The sequence below is a fragment of the Amblyomma mixtum genome, chromosome 3 (genome assembly GCF_055824585.1).
Source record: "Amblyomma mixtum isolate Tamu chromosome 3, ASM5582458v1, whole genome shotgun sequence".
NCBI lineage: Eukaryota > Metazoa > Arthropoda > Arachnida > Ixodida > Ixodidae > Amblyomma > Amblyomma mixtum.
Window position 1 is genome coordinate 22,392,131 of NC_143014.1, and position 17,191 is coordinate 22,409,321.

Below are 17,191 nucleotides of genomic sequence, written 5' to 3' on the forward strand. Positions count from 1 at the left end.
ACCACACAGCAGCACGACGCGCGCGCTATCGAGAGCCGCTCTGCGCACCTTCTTGCCGAGCACGGCGGGGTCCTCCTTGGATCCACCGCCCTTGCTGTTGTCGGTGATGTAGAAGGGGTGGTAGCGCGCCGAGTTGCTCGCGTCCACGCCGCCCTCCACGACGAACGTGTACTGCTTGCCCCGCTCCACGTGCAGAACGGGGATCAGCTCCTCGTTGATCCACCACGAGATGCCCCAGCCCGACTGGCCTGGGCGCCAACACTTGGTCAGTACGCGTGAATGCACATAACACGCTAGCTGCTTTCTACACGACTCCTCCTTTTCGATCAATAGTCTCCTCTCCTCATCGCGCAAATCAATGGCGGCAGCTGCTTTACTGTCGCCCCTCGCCGCTGTAGTAGTAGCCAGAGGATGGTTATCCTGAAAGGAGAACGGGGAGGAATGTCCGTCGCTGCTGCCCTGGCCGAGGAGAGGCTGCCGGATTACAGAGGAGCGCCAGTCGAAGAACGAGTACGTGGGCTCTACAGCTAGTATTTCGTCACCTCAATATATCAGCAAATACGTTGCCTCGGACAACCTTGTCTTCCGGAGCTGGAAGGCTTTATGGTGTGTCAAAATACGATCCATCGCTTCCCCCTCAGTCTGGCATACAGCAGCAATAAATATCAAGCGTTCAACCATGTTGTTAAAATGAATTCGCTCATCGCCTTACAAGCCCGTTGAACAAACTAATTATTTCGCTTTCCCCACGAGTCCACAGTAGAAGGGCTTCTCCTGTATCCTACGTTGGCGGTTCGGGAGCAAAGTACTGTCGCACTTACCGGTGACTCTCTCATAGCCCCGACTGCCGCCAGTGGGGCCAATCTGGGCACGGAAGGTGGTGATGTTGAAGCTCTTCCAAATGTCGCGGCCGCCAAACCCAGTCCGACCCCCCGCGGGCGGCGGCAGGACGGGAGCCATCGGCGGGCAGCTGCGTTCCGCGTTCCGGTTGAACTGCAGCAGCACGTCATCTGCGCAGGCGGGCATCCAAGAGCCGTTCGTGCTGGCCGACACACCACTCGAACCCGTAAATCCCCAGCGAAATTCTCTTTTGCGGAAAAGGGCAAATTCTGACACGTCGATAGCCGCACAGCCACTGAAGAGCTTCCCCTTGACCAAGAATGAGGAGGACGGACGTCTCACGTGCGGCAGCTTCCGCCAGAACTCGTTCAACATGACTGCCGCGGGAACCTCCATTTAGAGAATTGGCAATAATACATTTATTTTACTCCGAGGAATGAAGAAAGCAGCCCGTAATTTACTTCTTTCTCCTTAGGCGAAGCATAAGCAGGCAGCTAAGAGAAACGCACTTCATTTAGTTGATCAGCAAGTTTGCTTTCGGTAAATATATGTGAAAGACTTGAACCTTGTGGCTGCGAACAACCTCCCATCTCAAGACAGCAGCAGGAGAATGCCTCGCATTATTGTTTCTAATAAATTGTCGCATAACGAAACAAGCCCAAGCCCGTCCGCATTATATGGAAGCCCACAGTCCAGAACAAACATGACATCGCCGTAATCACTCAATAAAGCCAATTTTTTGCAAGAATTTGATGTTCAGCTTTGGAAGAATTATTTTACTATGAAAGATGACTCCTCCAACTTGAGCATGACGCAGACAGCAGCAGCTGTGTGGTTGACAATGCTTCAAGGGTGCGCCAGTTTTACATCTGTTCGCGCCGGTTTATGTTCTCTTCGTGGCTTATTAAATCTGTGTGATCATTTTTTCCTTGTTTGCTAATTTGTGGCTGTTCCTTTCCTGGTTTGCTGAGTACAGTACAGAGCTGGCAAGGGTAGGGAAATGATGAGTTCGTTAGGACGTGCGTATACGCAAGAAACCAACAGTCAATGACACCAAGGAGCATGGGAATGTTTCGGCCTTTTTTTTAAATTTAGGACTGAAACACTCCCTTATGCTCCTTGGTTTCAGTGGCTGTTTGCTTCCACACACAACACAAGCGCACCAACTATCCCGCCAGAAAACGCTTCTTCGTATGTACAGGTGCCGTCAAAAGTAAATGGAAGGCAATATTAACGAAAAAATTTAATCATTGCCCCCACAATTCATGCATCGTTGAATACATGTGTGCAGCCCATTTGTGATTTTGCGAACTGCACTGTGCACCAACAAACATGGACCATTATGATTTAGATTTCAAAAAATTTAATTTTTTTTACAAAGTCGCCTTCCATTTATTTTTGACTGTGAGTGTACATTAGAACGAGCCCCTTATTCCCCTGCCTGCTCAATAGAGAGCCTCGGTTCTGGCAGTCTTGGTACTGTAAGTAGCATTAGAGGGTCCTCCCACAGCTTCTGCTGTCACCGTTCGACCAGGTTGTACACCACACCCGCGGTAATACTGGACGTATTACGTCCGCAGCTAGGGACGAGAGTGTCGCTGGTGAACAGAGTTCGGTTAGGGCCCATTCACACTTGCGAGTAGCATAGGGCATGCTACCAGCAGTCGCTTGCGACCAGGCACCAGCTCGACAATACCGTTGTTCACACTTGCAAGCGCGACCAGCAGATCGCCTTCTCGTTAGATTGTTTGAAGCAAAAACTCTCGGGAATGACATTGTTCGCGCGCTTTCGAGAGTCGTCTGCTTTGGCCGAGCTTCCTGCACTCACTCTCGGTCCTCTAAGCTGCTATTCGCAATATACTACGACGACCTGAGCGAAGAGGAGAATGTCGTCGCGGTTTTGATGTGCATCGCGGTCGTACAAGCGTCCTGATGAGAGGGGCGCGCTTCTCTGCTGAGCCGGCCTGCCAGCCGGCCTGCCAGCCTGTATGCCATCCGCCGGCCTCAGAAAAATGCGCCAATATTGCTTGCTCGCGTTCATACCAAGTCTTGGGTAGAGGAATGTAAAGAATGAATTACCGAGTTGCTGGCAGAAGTGATAACTGCGACACAAACAAATTTCTTCCCATATCCGCTTTGCTGCTGCTGTCCAATGCGGCTCGACTGTTGTTTGCTAGCCCCGCTGCTGAAGGCGTCGCGGAAGTCGAGCATGTCTTGATATTATTATGAGACGAGGTTCACAATAAAGCGGTGACGAAAGCAGCATCTTAATTACTAGCGTTGGCAAGGATCCGAAGCGCCTTCAGCTGCGGCATCGATGTGAAACCGGCTAGGCTTAGCGACGACTAGGGCAGCAAGGGAGCGCGCGCCCGCGAGCGGTGTCGTTGCCAAAAGCCCGGCTCGCTCGCTGATTGGTTCAACGGTTAGCACTCACCGTCCCAAAGCTGGAAAATCGAGCAGCGAGCGACTGGTCTGCGACTGTCGCTTTTCGACCAATGCGACTGTTTGCTACTGTCGGTTTTCGACCAAAATGGAGGCGCGACCTCTACGACTCGCAAGTGTGAATGGGCCTTTACACGCAAGGTAAATACCCCTGAAAATATGATTGAACAGCCGTCACCGTAGCTGAGTTCAATAAAGAAAAAAAAAGTCGCCGTAGCTCAATTGGCAGAGCACCGGACGCGAAATTCGGAGGTCATGGGCTCGGATACCACTGGCGGCATACGGTTGTTTTTTTTTCTTATGAATTCTAATCAATCATATATCAGCGACAAAATAATTACACTTCCAATGTCACATTGATCAACAGTACAAATAAAAAAGGCCGGAACATTCCTCTATGCTCCTTGGTTTCGATGACTGTTGGCTTTCTTCATATATGGCAGTACTGTACTATCGGCAACAAATCAAATGCATGCGGACAGCGGAGCGCGTGGCAAAGGTCCATTTTACGCCGTCTGTCCTCATCAGGGATATACAGGCGCGCTCACCCTGTTTGCGATAGCTTTGCTTCTGTTTTCTTTGACGTTCGTTTTACCGCTTTGCCGCTGGAGCGCCACATTCGTATTTCCACCGATCTCAACTTGCGCAGCGAGGCTTAGCTGGCGGCAGCGGCTGTAGCCCGCGTTGGTGAAGCGAGCGCTCATAGCTCCCTGGCCTGCAGCGCTTTGATTCTGCTTTTATCGTTAATCGTTTATCAGCGTCTGGTTGCGACGCCAACAGTGAAAAAGACCAATCTGGTGGTGGTCGGTGTCCACCCGTTGTTGAATCACTACCTTCTGACAGTGAGCAAAACTTTATCGCCGTACTGCCACCAGAAATGTGGTGCTCCAGTGCCAAAGCGAGAAAACGAACTTTACAGAAAACAGAAGCAAAACTATCGCAGACTGGAAGAGCGCGCCTATCTCTGATGGCGACAGACAGACGGCGTAAAATGGACCACGCGCTCCGCTGTTCGCATTATAGTATGTATACAATTGTGTATGTATGCCCCCGCGCTATGAAACTCACCCCTTGTGACCACCATGGTGTGGTAGAGCACAGTGTCTGGCCTGTCCTTGTTGGTCGGACCCTGGGCGGCAACCACCGCCACTCGGCCCGTTGTAGCGATCGTCTTGTCGTTGCTGTCCGCTGCGCAAAAGCAACTGCTCAGCATGCGACGATTCGTGCCAACAGAAACCTCTCACTGCGAGCGGCATTGTTTTTCCTCGCACGGGAGAGCCAAGGCAAATTTAGCAGCACACTAGTTTCATGAAGCACAGATCGCAGGTTGTGACCGGCTTTGATCGTTCATTCACTGCGTCCTTTTTAACGCGCGCTGACATGCAATGCATGCGGGCGTCTTATCCTTCCATCGAAATGGGTTCGATCGCGCCTCTTTGGGCTGCAGCTGCCGAACCCCAAGTGTACTGCAGTTGTCCCGGACAACCGCCGGGAAGAAGGCCTTTTTCCTTTTGTTATTCAATCTGTTACAACTTTCTAAATGAGGCCTTTGACGTGCCTCTAGCGGTTTAGCCGTACATTGAGTATTTTGAATGAATTAAATTTGTAAGGAATAAAATATATCCTTGATTCCATTATTCGCAGCGAATTTCTCTGTACGCAGACACTTCACGTGTCTGCGTCGGTCTCACGGACGTACGTGAGATTCGGATCTTCGCGCTGCGGTCTTCGCGTTGCTTGGGTACGTGGCGTTGGCAAGATGGCGGCGCCCTGCCCGCCCGCTCGAGAGTGAGTACAGCTTCGTCGCTAATAACTCAACGTAGTAACGTGCTGTAAACTGTTGTATTTGCCTTCAGTTGGCCCATTATTGCTCTCGCAAGAAGTTTTAGGAGCGAACTAGCTTTTGTTTTCCAGATAGAAATCCGTTTCCGCAGCTCCTAAGCCTGACGGATAAGCGTTTGTGGTCGTCATAGCAACAGAGACCGAATGCGCCGAGGGTCTCGCGAGACCACGCGAGGCTCAAAACCTCGCGGGATATCGCGAGACCCTCGGCACAGTCAGCGGGAAAAGCAAAACGGTGCACGCTTTGGCTCCATACACACACGTTGTCAACATGAGTGGGACACCAGCGCGCCTTCGCTTCTCGAAAAGCGATGATTTAGATATGCTGCGGGACGTGAGGGAATGCAATCCCTTTGAACATAGCATGCAACACACAGTGCGGTGGACTGAAATCGCTCAACACTTGTCAGAAGAAAGGGGGAAGTATATACCGCCCGCACTGTGCGCGACCGACGGACCTGCTACAGCCGCACTGTGGCTTGGCCTGGCTCGGCTCCCAGCAGCTCGACTAAACAAAATTATTTTTGTTTATCTGTACTAGATGGCGCGGCATAACATGCTAGCGCATTTTTTAGGTTCTACGGCAGATCTACACAAGCGTACGCTATGTAGACTGCTCACGTTTACGTATGCGAAGGTTGTACGTACGTAAAACTAAAACTGTCTAATGACAGTATGGCACTCAGGAAGACAGTCGACTTGACGGCCGAGTTTGTCCCGTGTACTATTCTTTATTCCCCCAGTAAATAGTGCTTATCGACAGTCCTACGCACAGTACCTAGTACACACATATTCGTTCTAATTTTCCGTTAACTATATCAAATACCTCAACCGTATCGCGGTGGGGCAAGGAATGGAAACGCAAGTAAAAGTAAAAATGAAAAACCTAACCGAAAGACCAAGTTCTAGATCTCCTAACCAGGAAAAACCGAAATTTGCCACAGCAGTAGGAGTGCCTGGTAGGAGGTTAATTTGCCGGTGTCTAAATCGAACGCTTCAGTGTTGGATACAAAAACAAAGCGTACCGGTGGCGAGCTTGCGGGAGTACACGACGTCGACGATGCCGTCGGCGTAGCTGGATGATACCAGTTTCAGGTCCTCGGTGCCGCCAACTTTCGTGTCCGGACACACTCCACCGTTGCTCGAACACTGAAACGCACGAGTTCACTGACTGCTCGGCGATTTGGTGTTGCATTTTGCAGTGAACGCAGCACAGTAGAGACAACAAAGAGCGCTAATTCGAGCTTCGACATAACCGCAGGGCGCCGCTTGTGCAAATGCCGACATTTCGTAAGATTGGGTTACGGAAGGAAATCTTGTCCTCCTGGTCACGTCAGGTTCCATTGTTACTCCAACAACCATTATGCCGTTCTGTGTGGAGAACATTGCAGCGTAGCAACATCCGGGCCAGTGCAGATGCATGCGGCTAGAAAGTAATCACATTTCCGAGCCACCCTTCAATTTCCCGAGTGCGGTTCTTTCGCCCATTACTCGTTCCCTGACGAGAACCGCTGCCTATGCGAAATTCTAGTCAAAGGCGCTGCTGTTGTGCCAAGGCGAATAAAGTATAATTAACCCCCAAATAAAGCAGGCTCATAATCAAAGAGGCCGAAATAGCCCATGGTAGCCCTGCATCAGGCAACTGTCGGAACCGGATATGCGGCTTCATGCAGACGCTAATATGCGCAGCTTCCGAAGTCCTGCGCCACCCGTGGTTTGCCACACAACAGGCTGTTCGATTATAGTGCCTGACGGCCAGGGTCACCAACTATTGTTATATCTAGTAAAGAGAACGGGTCGAGCTCAAAGGGCTCATGACACGAGCTCACGACAGCCAGCACCTACCTGCGCCTTGGACGAGAGGTAGTAGTCGACGACCGAGACTTGGTTGTTCGGTCCGCGGACGAAGATCACGGCGACGTCGGCCCCCACCATGACGCTCTTGTCCTTTTCGCCGCTGACGCCGAACGCCGTCCACATGCCCGGTCCTGCACGAAACTGTTTAGCTGCAGCCTATGGAAGATGGGCGTCTCGGCTAGCCTCAGTTGCTGTTATGCTGCACCAGCTGACGGATATTACCTGAGATTTTGCCGTTTAAGGCCGATTCACTCGACGGTCCGTTCGCCCGCGGCCCGCGCATCACGTGTTCATACGCCACTAAAAAGTAGCCTGCGATCTCAAGATGTCAAGCGGATGTGACGGGCAAAAAGAGCAGACGACGCGCTGACTGTACCACAGTTGCCAGATCGAACTGGTTTTTCCTCCCCACCCATGACTATGCGACTGAGGAAGTCCAGCGGAAGTCCTGAAGAAGTCCTGGGCCGTCTTGCTAGCCCAATTGCCAGAGCTAGCGCACGCATCTTCGCCGAGAGCGCGCCCCTCAACGCATGAACACGTAGTGCGCAGGCCGCGGGCGAACGGACCGTCGTGTGAATCGGCCTTTATTCGCTCGCACCCAACGAGACACTGATTTGATGGGCCTACTCAGCACTGCGTTGACAGCACTTCCACGTTAGTGCAAAAACTATGCAGCAAGGCGAAAAGGCTAACCCGACCGGCGATGCTATTGCCGGGGCGTACACATCCAAAGGAGCGCCGACTCACTCGCTTGGGCTCGCACGTGAAAGGTGATGGTGTCTGTCTCCAGGTGCCAGCCCACTTGTATTCGATTGGAGATGATGGTCTCGCAGTTGTCGAACTGCGGCGTAACAGCTGGGCTTTGCTGCGTCTGCGGAAAGAAAGGCCAGGAGCGTGGCTCTTCGATTCGTTCCGGGACCCGTGTGCGGGCGCCGCGCACCGCAGATGGACACAGCGTGCGCTGGTCCGAGAAAGACACTTCAGCGTCAGCCGCCGCGACTTCCTCGAGGAAGCTGCGCACTGGCATGGTGCAGGAATAAGCTAAGCCTCTACTAACTACGCCGCACTGTCCTAACAATAGGAAAGGAGGAAATTGTATTTGAAGCCCACATTTTAAGTATGTAGGAATTCCTTCACTCTAAAATTTGAAGTTTTCTGCGGATTTTTTTTTTACTTTCATGTCAGCCTTAACGCGTCGGTTAAATCTGTTTGCGAGTGAGGGTTGGACAGCGATCGCCCGTCTTGCAATTTAATACTACTTGTGTACCCCGCCGCGGTGGCTCAGTGGTTACAGCGCTCGGCTGCTGACACGAAGGACGCGGGTTCGATCCCGGCCACGCGGCCGAATTTTGATGAAGGCGAAATTCTAGAGATCCGTGTGCTGTGCGATATCAGTGCACGGTGAAGAACCCCAGGTGGTCGAAATTTCTGCAGCCCTTAACTACGGCGTCCCTCATAGCCTAAGTTGCTTCGGGACGTTAAACCCCAATAAACCAAACCAAACTACTTGTGTGCCCATTGATGATGTGTGAATATAAAACTTCAATTATATTGTTAATTTGACTTTCGCTGTATAGTTTGTGCGTGTCTGTACCTCTGCAGTGTGTAACAGTCAGCGTAACATACCGAACGAACTCGTGTAATAGCCGCGCTTTTTTTTTTCTAAATTCTGGTGTGAATTTTGAAAGTGCAGCACATACACGAATTAAAAGAAAACGGATAACCGTATTTTTTCTTAATTATCTAGTCGAAAACAGGGGGTGCGACCCATACACGGGTGTGGCCTATACATTATATTATATGCTATGTATGTTTCAAACTGTTTTGAGATATATGTGTTTTTTTTTTGTGCTATGCCATTGCACTGCTCTTTCAGTTGAATTAGGGTGCCAAGGTCTCGTCAGGTTACTCAACCTTTAGCTTCGGCTGCCTCTTTCTGAGGAAAAAGAAACAAATCAAGAAAAAAAAAATGAAATGTACTTGGTCTCGAGTGCAGACAGGAGACAGAAAGCCCGCTGTTTCAGTGATGTTTTCAGTACTAATTGCACTGTCGTAGGGCTATTTTCTGTTGCAATCGACAGAGACTAAACTGTCACCGGTGAAGGCTCGCGAAACGCAGTCGTTGTCGGGAGCTGCTCCCGAGCTCAGCGACAAAGCGGGAAAAGTGAGCACAGTACGCCACCCAGCTTCATTCTATGTCGGGTCTTTCACCTAAGAAGCAATGTTAGCGATGTAGTGCATCAGAATACAGCTAAGACGTGCTAACTAGCAAGCTGGTTAACTAAAACTAAATAGTTCATGCTTTAACTATTACTCTTAGGCCCTTTGATTACTGAGAGGCGTGTAGGCCACCGTAAGTAATATCCATATCAGTTTTTGGAATTCCGAAAACGTAGTTCCCCTCGGCACTGTGGCCCAACAAATTTTGCCTACATCGCGCCAAAATACACGCGCTTTCGAAAAGCTTGCAAGCGAAGCAACCCATCCAGTGCGGGAACTCATGGAAGTAGCCAAAATGCGGTAAATAGCTCGCGTTTCTTGGAAATGTTTTGAGCCTCATTACTCTGTATGATTGCGAATAAAGCCTCGGTTATGAGTCAGCGCTCGTCCGTAGGCTTCCGTTCTTCTTTTTACCAGCTTGCACGCAGCTAAATCGGCAGAGCCAAAGGCCATTGCTTACCTCCTTTGCCAGCAACTCCAGGTTGGGAGGGACGTTGAGGTTTTTGGGAAACCTCGCCTGGATGAATGTCTCCGTGTAGGTGATGCAGTAGACGGCGAACCAGTCGATGTCGTCCACCGTGAGCTCCCCGGGCAGGGTGAGGCGCACGTCCGCGTTGACGTAGCCTCGCAGCTTCCGCGCTCTGGAAGGAACGAGTGATGCAGCGCGGAATCTCGACCGTTTCGAAATAGCTGCCGTGTAATCAAGGTCAGTTCTTCTGTGCGAAAACAGCGCTTGAATTTGGCAGTCCCGCGAACAAAAGAGCCACAAAATAACCGCAGAGACATCCAAGCGGTTCCTCCTTGTATGCGAAGAAAAACTGGAGTGACGCCGCCATGCAGAATCGATCTTTTTGCGCGTCTTGCGCCACCGAGTTACGTTTAAGCGGTGGCCTTTTTCTTTACGCAACGACTAACCGCCAACACAGACGAACACAAGAAAGTGACACGGACAGGCGCTTACTGTCAACTGGTGTGTCACTTTCTTGCGTACATTTGTGCTGGCGCCCAGTCGTGCCGTATCAAGCATCAACTAGACCAGCAAAAAGTTCTGCTTGAGTGAATGTTTCTTTGTTGCCCCAGAAACACCTAACTCGCGTTAATAAAGTATATGGTCTAAAGGTTGTCCCAGTTAAAATGGGTCAGGACTGAAAACAACCCAAAGCGTTCTTCCAAATTGAAATGAAGTTAATAATGAGTGGACAATAAGCAAATACCTTTTTAAACCCTCAATTGTGAACAGGAATCTTTTCCGAGCGCCATGAAAATGGCCCCACTAAGGTGCTTTGGACGAGGTGGTCGGACGTAGCCATATTTATTCGGCAAAAAAGAAAGCCCGCGAAATTAAAAAAAATATACCACGTGTCAGCGCGCTCCGTGCGCCCGAACGCGCCGCGATTACAGCGCTCTCACTCGCGACCTGGTAAAAAGCATTCGCGCCGTCCGAAACCACCTTGGCTGCCCTTCGCTGTGCTGTTGGTTGCGAGATAAGCGCCAACGGCTCCTGACGGCGCGCCACAAGAGAGCGCCGTTTTTTAAAATTTCGCCGGCTTTCATTTTTGCTGAATGAAAAGTGCAGCCCTATGGCTACCTGGTTGGAAGCATCGCGGTTGGGCTGCGCGACAGTTTCACATCCCAGCGTTTAAAGCTATTTTAAAAAGTTGTTTAATTATTGTCGAGCAATAATTCAAGCAGCCGGAGGAAAAAAATGCTAGCCTGTACTTAAAATATCTGTTAACAACATTCATTTGATTTCAGTTCAGCAGAGCGGCTTGATTTTTTAAAAATCTGCATCAATTTTAGCAGAAACAACCTGTATAAAGCACGTGAATTTCATGTTTAAAAGAGTAAATATAGTACAACCGCAGAGCGGTGCTTTTTAGCGCGAGGGAAAACAGGCGCTTACTGTCAGGGTCGGTGCTCGCAGTATGCCGAGGCAGCATTCTAGAGCACGCCTTCGAATAAGCAAGATCGGCGAACTCACATTGTGCATGCTCACACCACGAGTCTTTCGTTCCGCTTGTTTTTCACGCACTCTTCCGGGTCGTCTACACGTCCTTGTATGAAATCGTGTTGCGGGCAGCCCAGCGAAGAAAGTATACTCACTTTCCACTCTCGTCCGGGATCTTGGTGCCATCAGGTCTCGGCCTGTCCCCCTTTCCAGCGAGGAAGAACGCATCTGGACAGAAGACAGAGCAACTACGTTTGGTTCCCAGCCAGTGATAGCCAGCTGTTGTTGTTGTTGCCTTAGTGGCACGGCACATACCCACGACGGGGGATAGGCCAGGGTTCAGTGAGGAGAGCCAAAAGAAGAGGGTAAACTGGGGCCAAGTTAATGGTTTAAATTTGATTGCCAAGCTAATGATGTAACTTCGGGTAAAAATTCACAGGAATTAAAGATGGAATCTAGATTAAAATAAAAATAAAATAAATAAAAATATAAATAATTGCAAAAAATTAACGGGCGAAAAGATTAGGCAATTGGATACAAGAAAAAAATTGCTCAGAGATTTTGCAATACGGAAATTTTGGATACCATTAGCAAAGGAACCTGCCGGTAGCAATTATGTAATTGTGGAGGAAATCGCTAACTTGATGCAATGCGAAACCTCTGGCGCTAGCACCGAAGGAGAGAAGAAGCGGAACCGACAAAGTGAGTTCTATTCGAGTGATTGGAATTTCTAGATACGTCCTTCTCTGATGTGCAAACCTCCGGCAATAGAGTAGGAAATGCTCCAATGTTTCCACGTCTCCACAAGTCGCGCAAAGGTTTGAGGGACTGAACCCGCATATGCAAAGATTTAAGCTGGGGATTCTGCACCGCATAACATTGCTACCTCACACTGCCGGGATTTACATGCACGAACCTTCCATGGGTACATGAGATGTTGGCAGTCAACGGTAGAGAGCAAGGGATTGTTGCACAGGGTGGTAATATACTGAAAGCGCTGAAAGCGAGACATTCCGAAAAGGATGACGGCTCAAAAGATCGTCCCGTTTGGATTCTAGCGCCAACAAAACAGAGGGGCAATCTGAGAGGAATATCACCTGGGAGACATTGGGGAGAATCTTTAAAGCAGCCAGCCCAAGAGCCATAAATTCCGCTAGAAATATGGGAGTGCAATCCGGGACTCGAACCGAACAGCTCCAAGAGAGAGCCTCTGAAAAAATGCCAACCGCTGCATTCTAACCAGCCCCGGACGCATCCGTAGCAATCACAGTGTGGTAAGGTAAGGGAAGTGCCAAGGTGTTCTGAGAGGAGACTTATTAGTGCCCTGGAAGGAGATGCTTTGCATTAGGTGGGAAAATATAATCAAACGCAGTGTCCACAGGGGACGTTGCAGAGAACCTACTCTACGCACAAAACTGAGATCTACGTCAATGATCGATAAAAGATTTTGAGCAAAAACTACTTGAGGGAGGCGGAACCTTGGCCAATGGTGACTAAGAAAGAGAGCCGGGTGGGAAACAAAAATGGGTGTAGCCACACCAGGAGCAGACTCAAATGCCCGCAAGAAAGTCCTGACAGTTAATAGCTGAAAACGGGAGTTAAGGTCAGGAATACGAGCCTCCAGGTACAGAACTGCGGTGGAAACTAAATGAGGAAGACCAAGGCAGAGGTGCAGTGCGCGCCTTTCTAACAGCAGTAACGGACAAAGCTTGTATTTAGGGGAACCAGAAAAGAGTATGCAGCCAAATTCCAAAAATGGGTCTGACATAGCATCATAAATTACGCCTAGATACTGCAAAGATTCCACCTGTGGTATGTTATCCGAGCGATAGTGTAACGATATATGTAAAGGCATGTTGGATTGAAAAACTAACACACTGCTTTTATGCAAATTTAATACCAGATTAATGCTATTAAGCCAAACCTCGAGTGCATTGAGGTAAGCCTGAAGACAACGATGCAGGACATGAATGTCTTTTGCAGAGGCAAAGAAGGCTATGTCGTCTGCATAAAAAAGAAGTGGCGAAAGCACAGAACCTTGTGGCACACCTCTGGTCTGGGCATAGGTGTCTGAAGTGAAGGAGCCGTCAGTGCAAAAGAACTGCCGTACGGCTAAAATTCACGGATCCACGCATAAATGTAGTACGGCGGATGCAGTAATGACAATTTCGTGAGAAGGATGGAATGTTCAACACTGTCGTATGCTTTAGCAATGTCAAGGGTCACTAACGCTGATACTTCGTTGCTTCGCATAGCAAGGCGAATTCTGCTCTCTAAATCGGCATGGGCAGACCATATTGAGCATCCGCGGCGAAAGCCACTCTGGGCTGGACACAATGCGTTGATTTCTGAAACATGCTTTGATAGGCGCCTGTGCACAATTCTTTCCACGAGCTTTAAAAATTGGATGTTAGAGCTATCGGCCGAATGTTATCAAGATGAAATCCTTTCTTTGAATCTTTTAAGAGTAATACTATTTTCGCCACCTTCCAGGAGTGCGGCAGCCATGCAGCTAGCAATGAAGCATTGACCAGATCGAGGAGGTCCTGAGTGAACTCTGGAGCTAAGATTTTCAATATACCGACCGTGACACCGTGACAATGTCCCGCCAAACTTGTTCTATGCTTCGTGATCACAAATCCAACCTCCCATTTGTCGGTGATATCGTGACTTTGGAATGCATCGCTTTTCTGTGAGGGAGGTCGATGAAGGTTTACATTGGCCACCTCGTCTACCACGTTAACACGTTTTGGCGGGCTAGTTGGTTAAGCATCTTGAATAACAGCAGCGCGAACGAAGACGAGCACAAAAGACAAGAAAACGGACGACACAGCGCTGACTAACAACTGAGGGTTTATTGCTGATCACACAAGTATAAATACATAGATGTTGGCAGAGAGGGAAAGGTATGTATACTTGTGTGATCAGCAATAAACCCTCAGTTGTTAGCGCTGTGTCGTCCGTTTTCTTGTCTTTTGTGCTCGTCTTCGTTCGCGCTGTTTATTCAAGACACCTCGTCTAACTCACATGGCTTCTCGCACCGAATTTCCCTGCGGGTGCACACGCTACACAAAGAAGATAAACCAGCCTAGCTTCGGAGCGTTTAAAAAGTACCGGCGCTCGCACAGCACGTGGCGTATACGGTGCCGTTTGAATGGGTACGCAAGCATATTGACCGACCTGGCGCCGAGCCGTCGTAGTGGAAGTTCTTGAGCAGCAGCGTCTTCTTGTCCTCCACAATGACGGCCTCCGCCCGCGTGTTGTGCGCGCCGCTGATGTTGCTGGCCACGGTCACTGGTTTGGGGTAGTCCAGGCCCCCGGCGGGAATGTCCACGTGCGCAAAGCTCGTCTGCGAACACCAGAGGTACAGCCACGCTACAGTCCCGCTTTCAAAATACACGCAGCGCCACGGGCTGCGCAGCGTCTACGGCCTTTGGCCAGAAGCTTCCTTCGGCGATATTGCTGGATTTCTAGCGAGTTACCCCGGCGCACAGGCCCTCGTCTTTTGCGCCATGAGTTTTCGAAGACACTAGGGCGGCGACTGAATCAACGGTGCCCACGTACACCCTTCCAATTTTTTAACGGTATCACGCGAGCATCGACCGTTCGCTTGATCAGCGCCCTATGACGGAACGAATCCGCAAACTCCCCGAATGTTGCCACATGCGCACAAAGACCGAGCCACGGTGGCCGTCGTCTGCCAGGCTGTTCCAGGAGCTGCGATTTCGTGTCCGCAAAACGTGTGGGCAGCGATTTGTCTGTTCGTGTGAGAGTTAAGCAAAATTTGGTCGATGGGAAGAGATTAGTTAACTAACTAGAGCCAGAAATATCACTTAGAGGCCAGAATAGTATCGGAAGTCGATATAGTATGAGCACGTTAAAACAGTAGTAGACGTCAAATTTGCGCGAAAAAAAGAATTGCAACCCCGTGCAAGTACGTTAACTAAGAAAAATGAAAATGTATCGAAAAAAAGATGATGCAGTACTTGAGAGCAGTGACGTCGAGCCAAAGTGGTTGCCATGGCGACGTATGACGTCGCGCCGTGACGTCATGTCGTGACATTGGGTGGGGCCACCGTAACATCATAGGAGAGAGCGCGACGCGTCGGTGGGTGGGTCCGTGGTGCCTGAGCGCCAACGTCGTTGTCATCTTGACGTCATGTCACCTCGTCGAAATGGATCACTGACGTCTTGGAGGAGCGGTGGCCGGATAAAAAAAGAACCTTCTAGAACGCTCGTACGCGCCGTTTCCTCAGTCGTTGCCTCGCCGCCCTTGAGTGCGCGTGCTTCTTTCCAGTGTGTTTTCACGCGGCGAGTGTGGATGAGGCTTTCGCATTCTCCCATTGCGGGTCGCTGGCGGCAGTCACCAAGACAGCGAAGAGCGCTTCCACAAGAAAGTATTTATTGGGCTGAGCTGCGCCCACAAACAGCTCAGTGACTCGGGGGCAACGATAGAAACAAGCATGCTGGGCGGTCTCCGAAGAATAGAACCGCCGCCGCTCTCAATTTAAAGGTGGCTAAGAACCTTCGAGATAAAACGCCAAAAGCAGCTACAACAATCTCAAAGAACGTGGCAGCAGTCGTGTGCGGTTGAGATCATTCGAGATAAAACTGGTCGCATCTCAGGTCACAAACAAAAATGATAAAGCCGCGTGCGGGAGGCTTTCAGCACGAAAAAAAGACAAAGTATGCAAAGCTTCGCGGCATTACTCCCGCCTCAAGCAGGCACAAGGCTTCAGGCGCACATCATGCACTATACTTCTGGGCGTGAACGGCGCCGCTGACAAGCTGCGGCGACGACCCCATAGTCAAATTCTCCGCTTCGACCAAGAATCTTGGCCGGAGCAGGGGCGTGGCGGCGAATGTGCGTCCACACCCATACAGGCCTGTTTAGCGTCGGTGCGCTGTCGGTCCTTCATCCGCAGCCGAGCAAGTCGTCGAAGTGGCACAACTGAGAAAGACCCCGCCGCGGTGGCTCAGTGGTTAAGGCGCTCGGCTGCTGACCCGAAAGACGCGGGTTCGATCCCGGCCGCGGCGGCTGAATTTCTTGAAGGCGAAATTCTAGAGGCCCGTGTGCTGTGCGATGTCAGTGCACGTTAAAGAACCCCAGGTGGTCTAAATTTCCGGAGCCCTTCACTACGGCGCCTCTCATAGCCTCAGTCGTTTTGGGACATTAAACCCCAATAAACCAAACCAACAACTGAGAAAGGAAGACGCAAGGTTGATCCACCTCGACAGACGTGTCATTTAAATGGGAAGCGCCTCAAGCGGAAGCATTCAGCGGCCAACTTTGATGAACGCGCGAGATTCACACCGACACAGCGCTCATTCAGAATAGCGACGGACTAGAGCAATCGTAGAAGACCGATGCTAACTAATTCGCCGACCGAGAAAGAGTGCCTCGCCATCATCTGGCTATGATGATGGCAGCTGCAGGCCCGTTTTGCTTGGCCCCATACCAGATGACCGCAGTGTGCTTAATTCGCTGATCATTGTTTGTCATTTAGAGTGTTATCATTTCCATTTGATAATTTGATGGCACTGCTCTGTGTGTTCTATTAGAAATTGCTGGCGTACGGAATCGCCCATTGTAGCCGGTTTAATTTCTGAATCGCACAGTGGGCTTCCGCAAACAGCTATTTGCATCGGAGACGTTCATTTTTTTCCTCTGAAATACCCGTACTTCTGAAGTGGCGCTAAATAATAATAATAATAAAAAAAACGTCGATCTTCGTAGCGTATACGCCAGTGTGCCAGCTCTAGTGTGGCAGCCGTAGCGCCGTTATACCATCTTGTATCTAGGGGTGATAGGGTACGTTATTCAGTGGAGGATGAAGGCCTTTGTTCCGCCGAGGCGACTGCTCGACTCTACCGCGATTCCGAGGTCTAAAGCCACATGAGGAGGGAGTCGCAGAAAATATGCCTTTTATGGCGAGCTTTGACTCGCCACAAGTTAAATCGTTACAATATACATTGAATTATGTCTTCAAAATCACATCAGGCTTTGTAACTTCTTAGTTTATAGAAGAGTACGAATTGTCT

General features: G+C 50.0%; 1 protein-coding gene across 1 annotated transcript in view; it reads right to left on the bottom strand.

The window, feature by feature from the left end:
- LOC149349419 (protein Skeletor, isoforms B/C-like) overlaps positions 1–17,191 on the bottom strand; it is a 113,428-nt gene that overhangs the window by 12,633 nt on the left and 83,604 nt on the right. The window contains exons 11-19 of the mRNA XM_089578348.1: positions 14,330–14,498; positions 11,305–11,377; positions 9,662–9,842; positions 7,729–7,852; positions 6,970–7,112; positions 6,150–6,273; positions 4,351–4,470; positions 822–1,010; positions 49–248 (exon numbers count right to left, since the gene is read on the bottom strand). Coding sequence (XP_089434474.1) covers positions 49–248; positions 822–1,010; positions 4,351–4,470; positions 6,150–6,273; positions 6,970–7,112; positions 7,729–7,852; positions 9,662–9,842; positions 11,305–11,377; positions 14,330–14,498 — 1,323 coding nt within the window. The remainder of the gene's footprint in view (positions 1–48; positions 249–821; positions 1,011–4,350; positions 4,471–6,149; positions 6,274–6,969; positions 7,113–7,728; positions 7,853–9,661; positions 9,843–11,304; positions 11,378–14,329; positions 14,499–17,191) is intronic.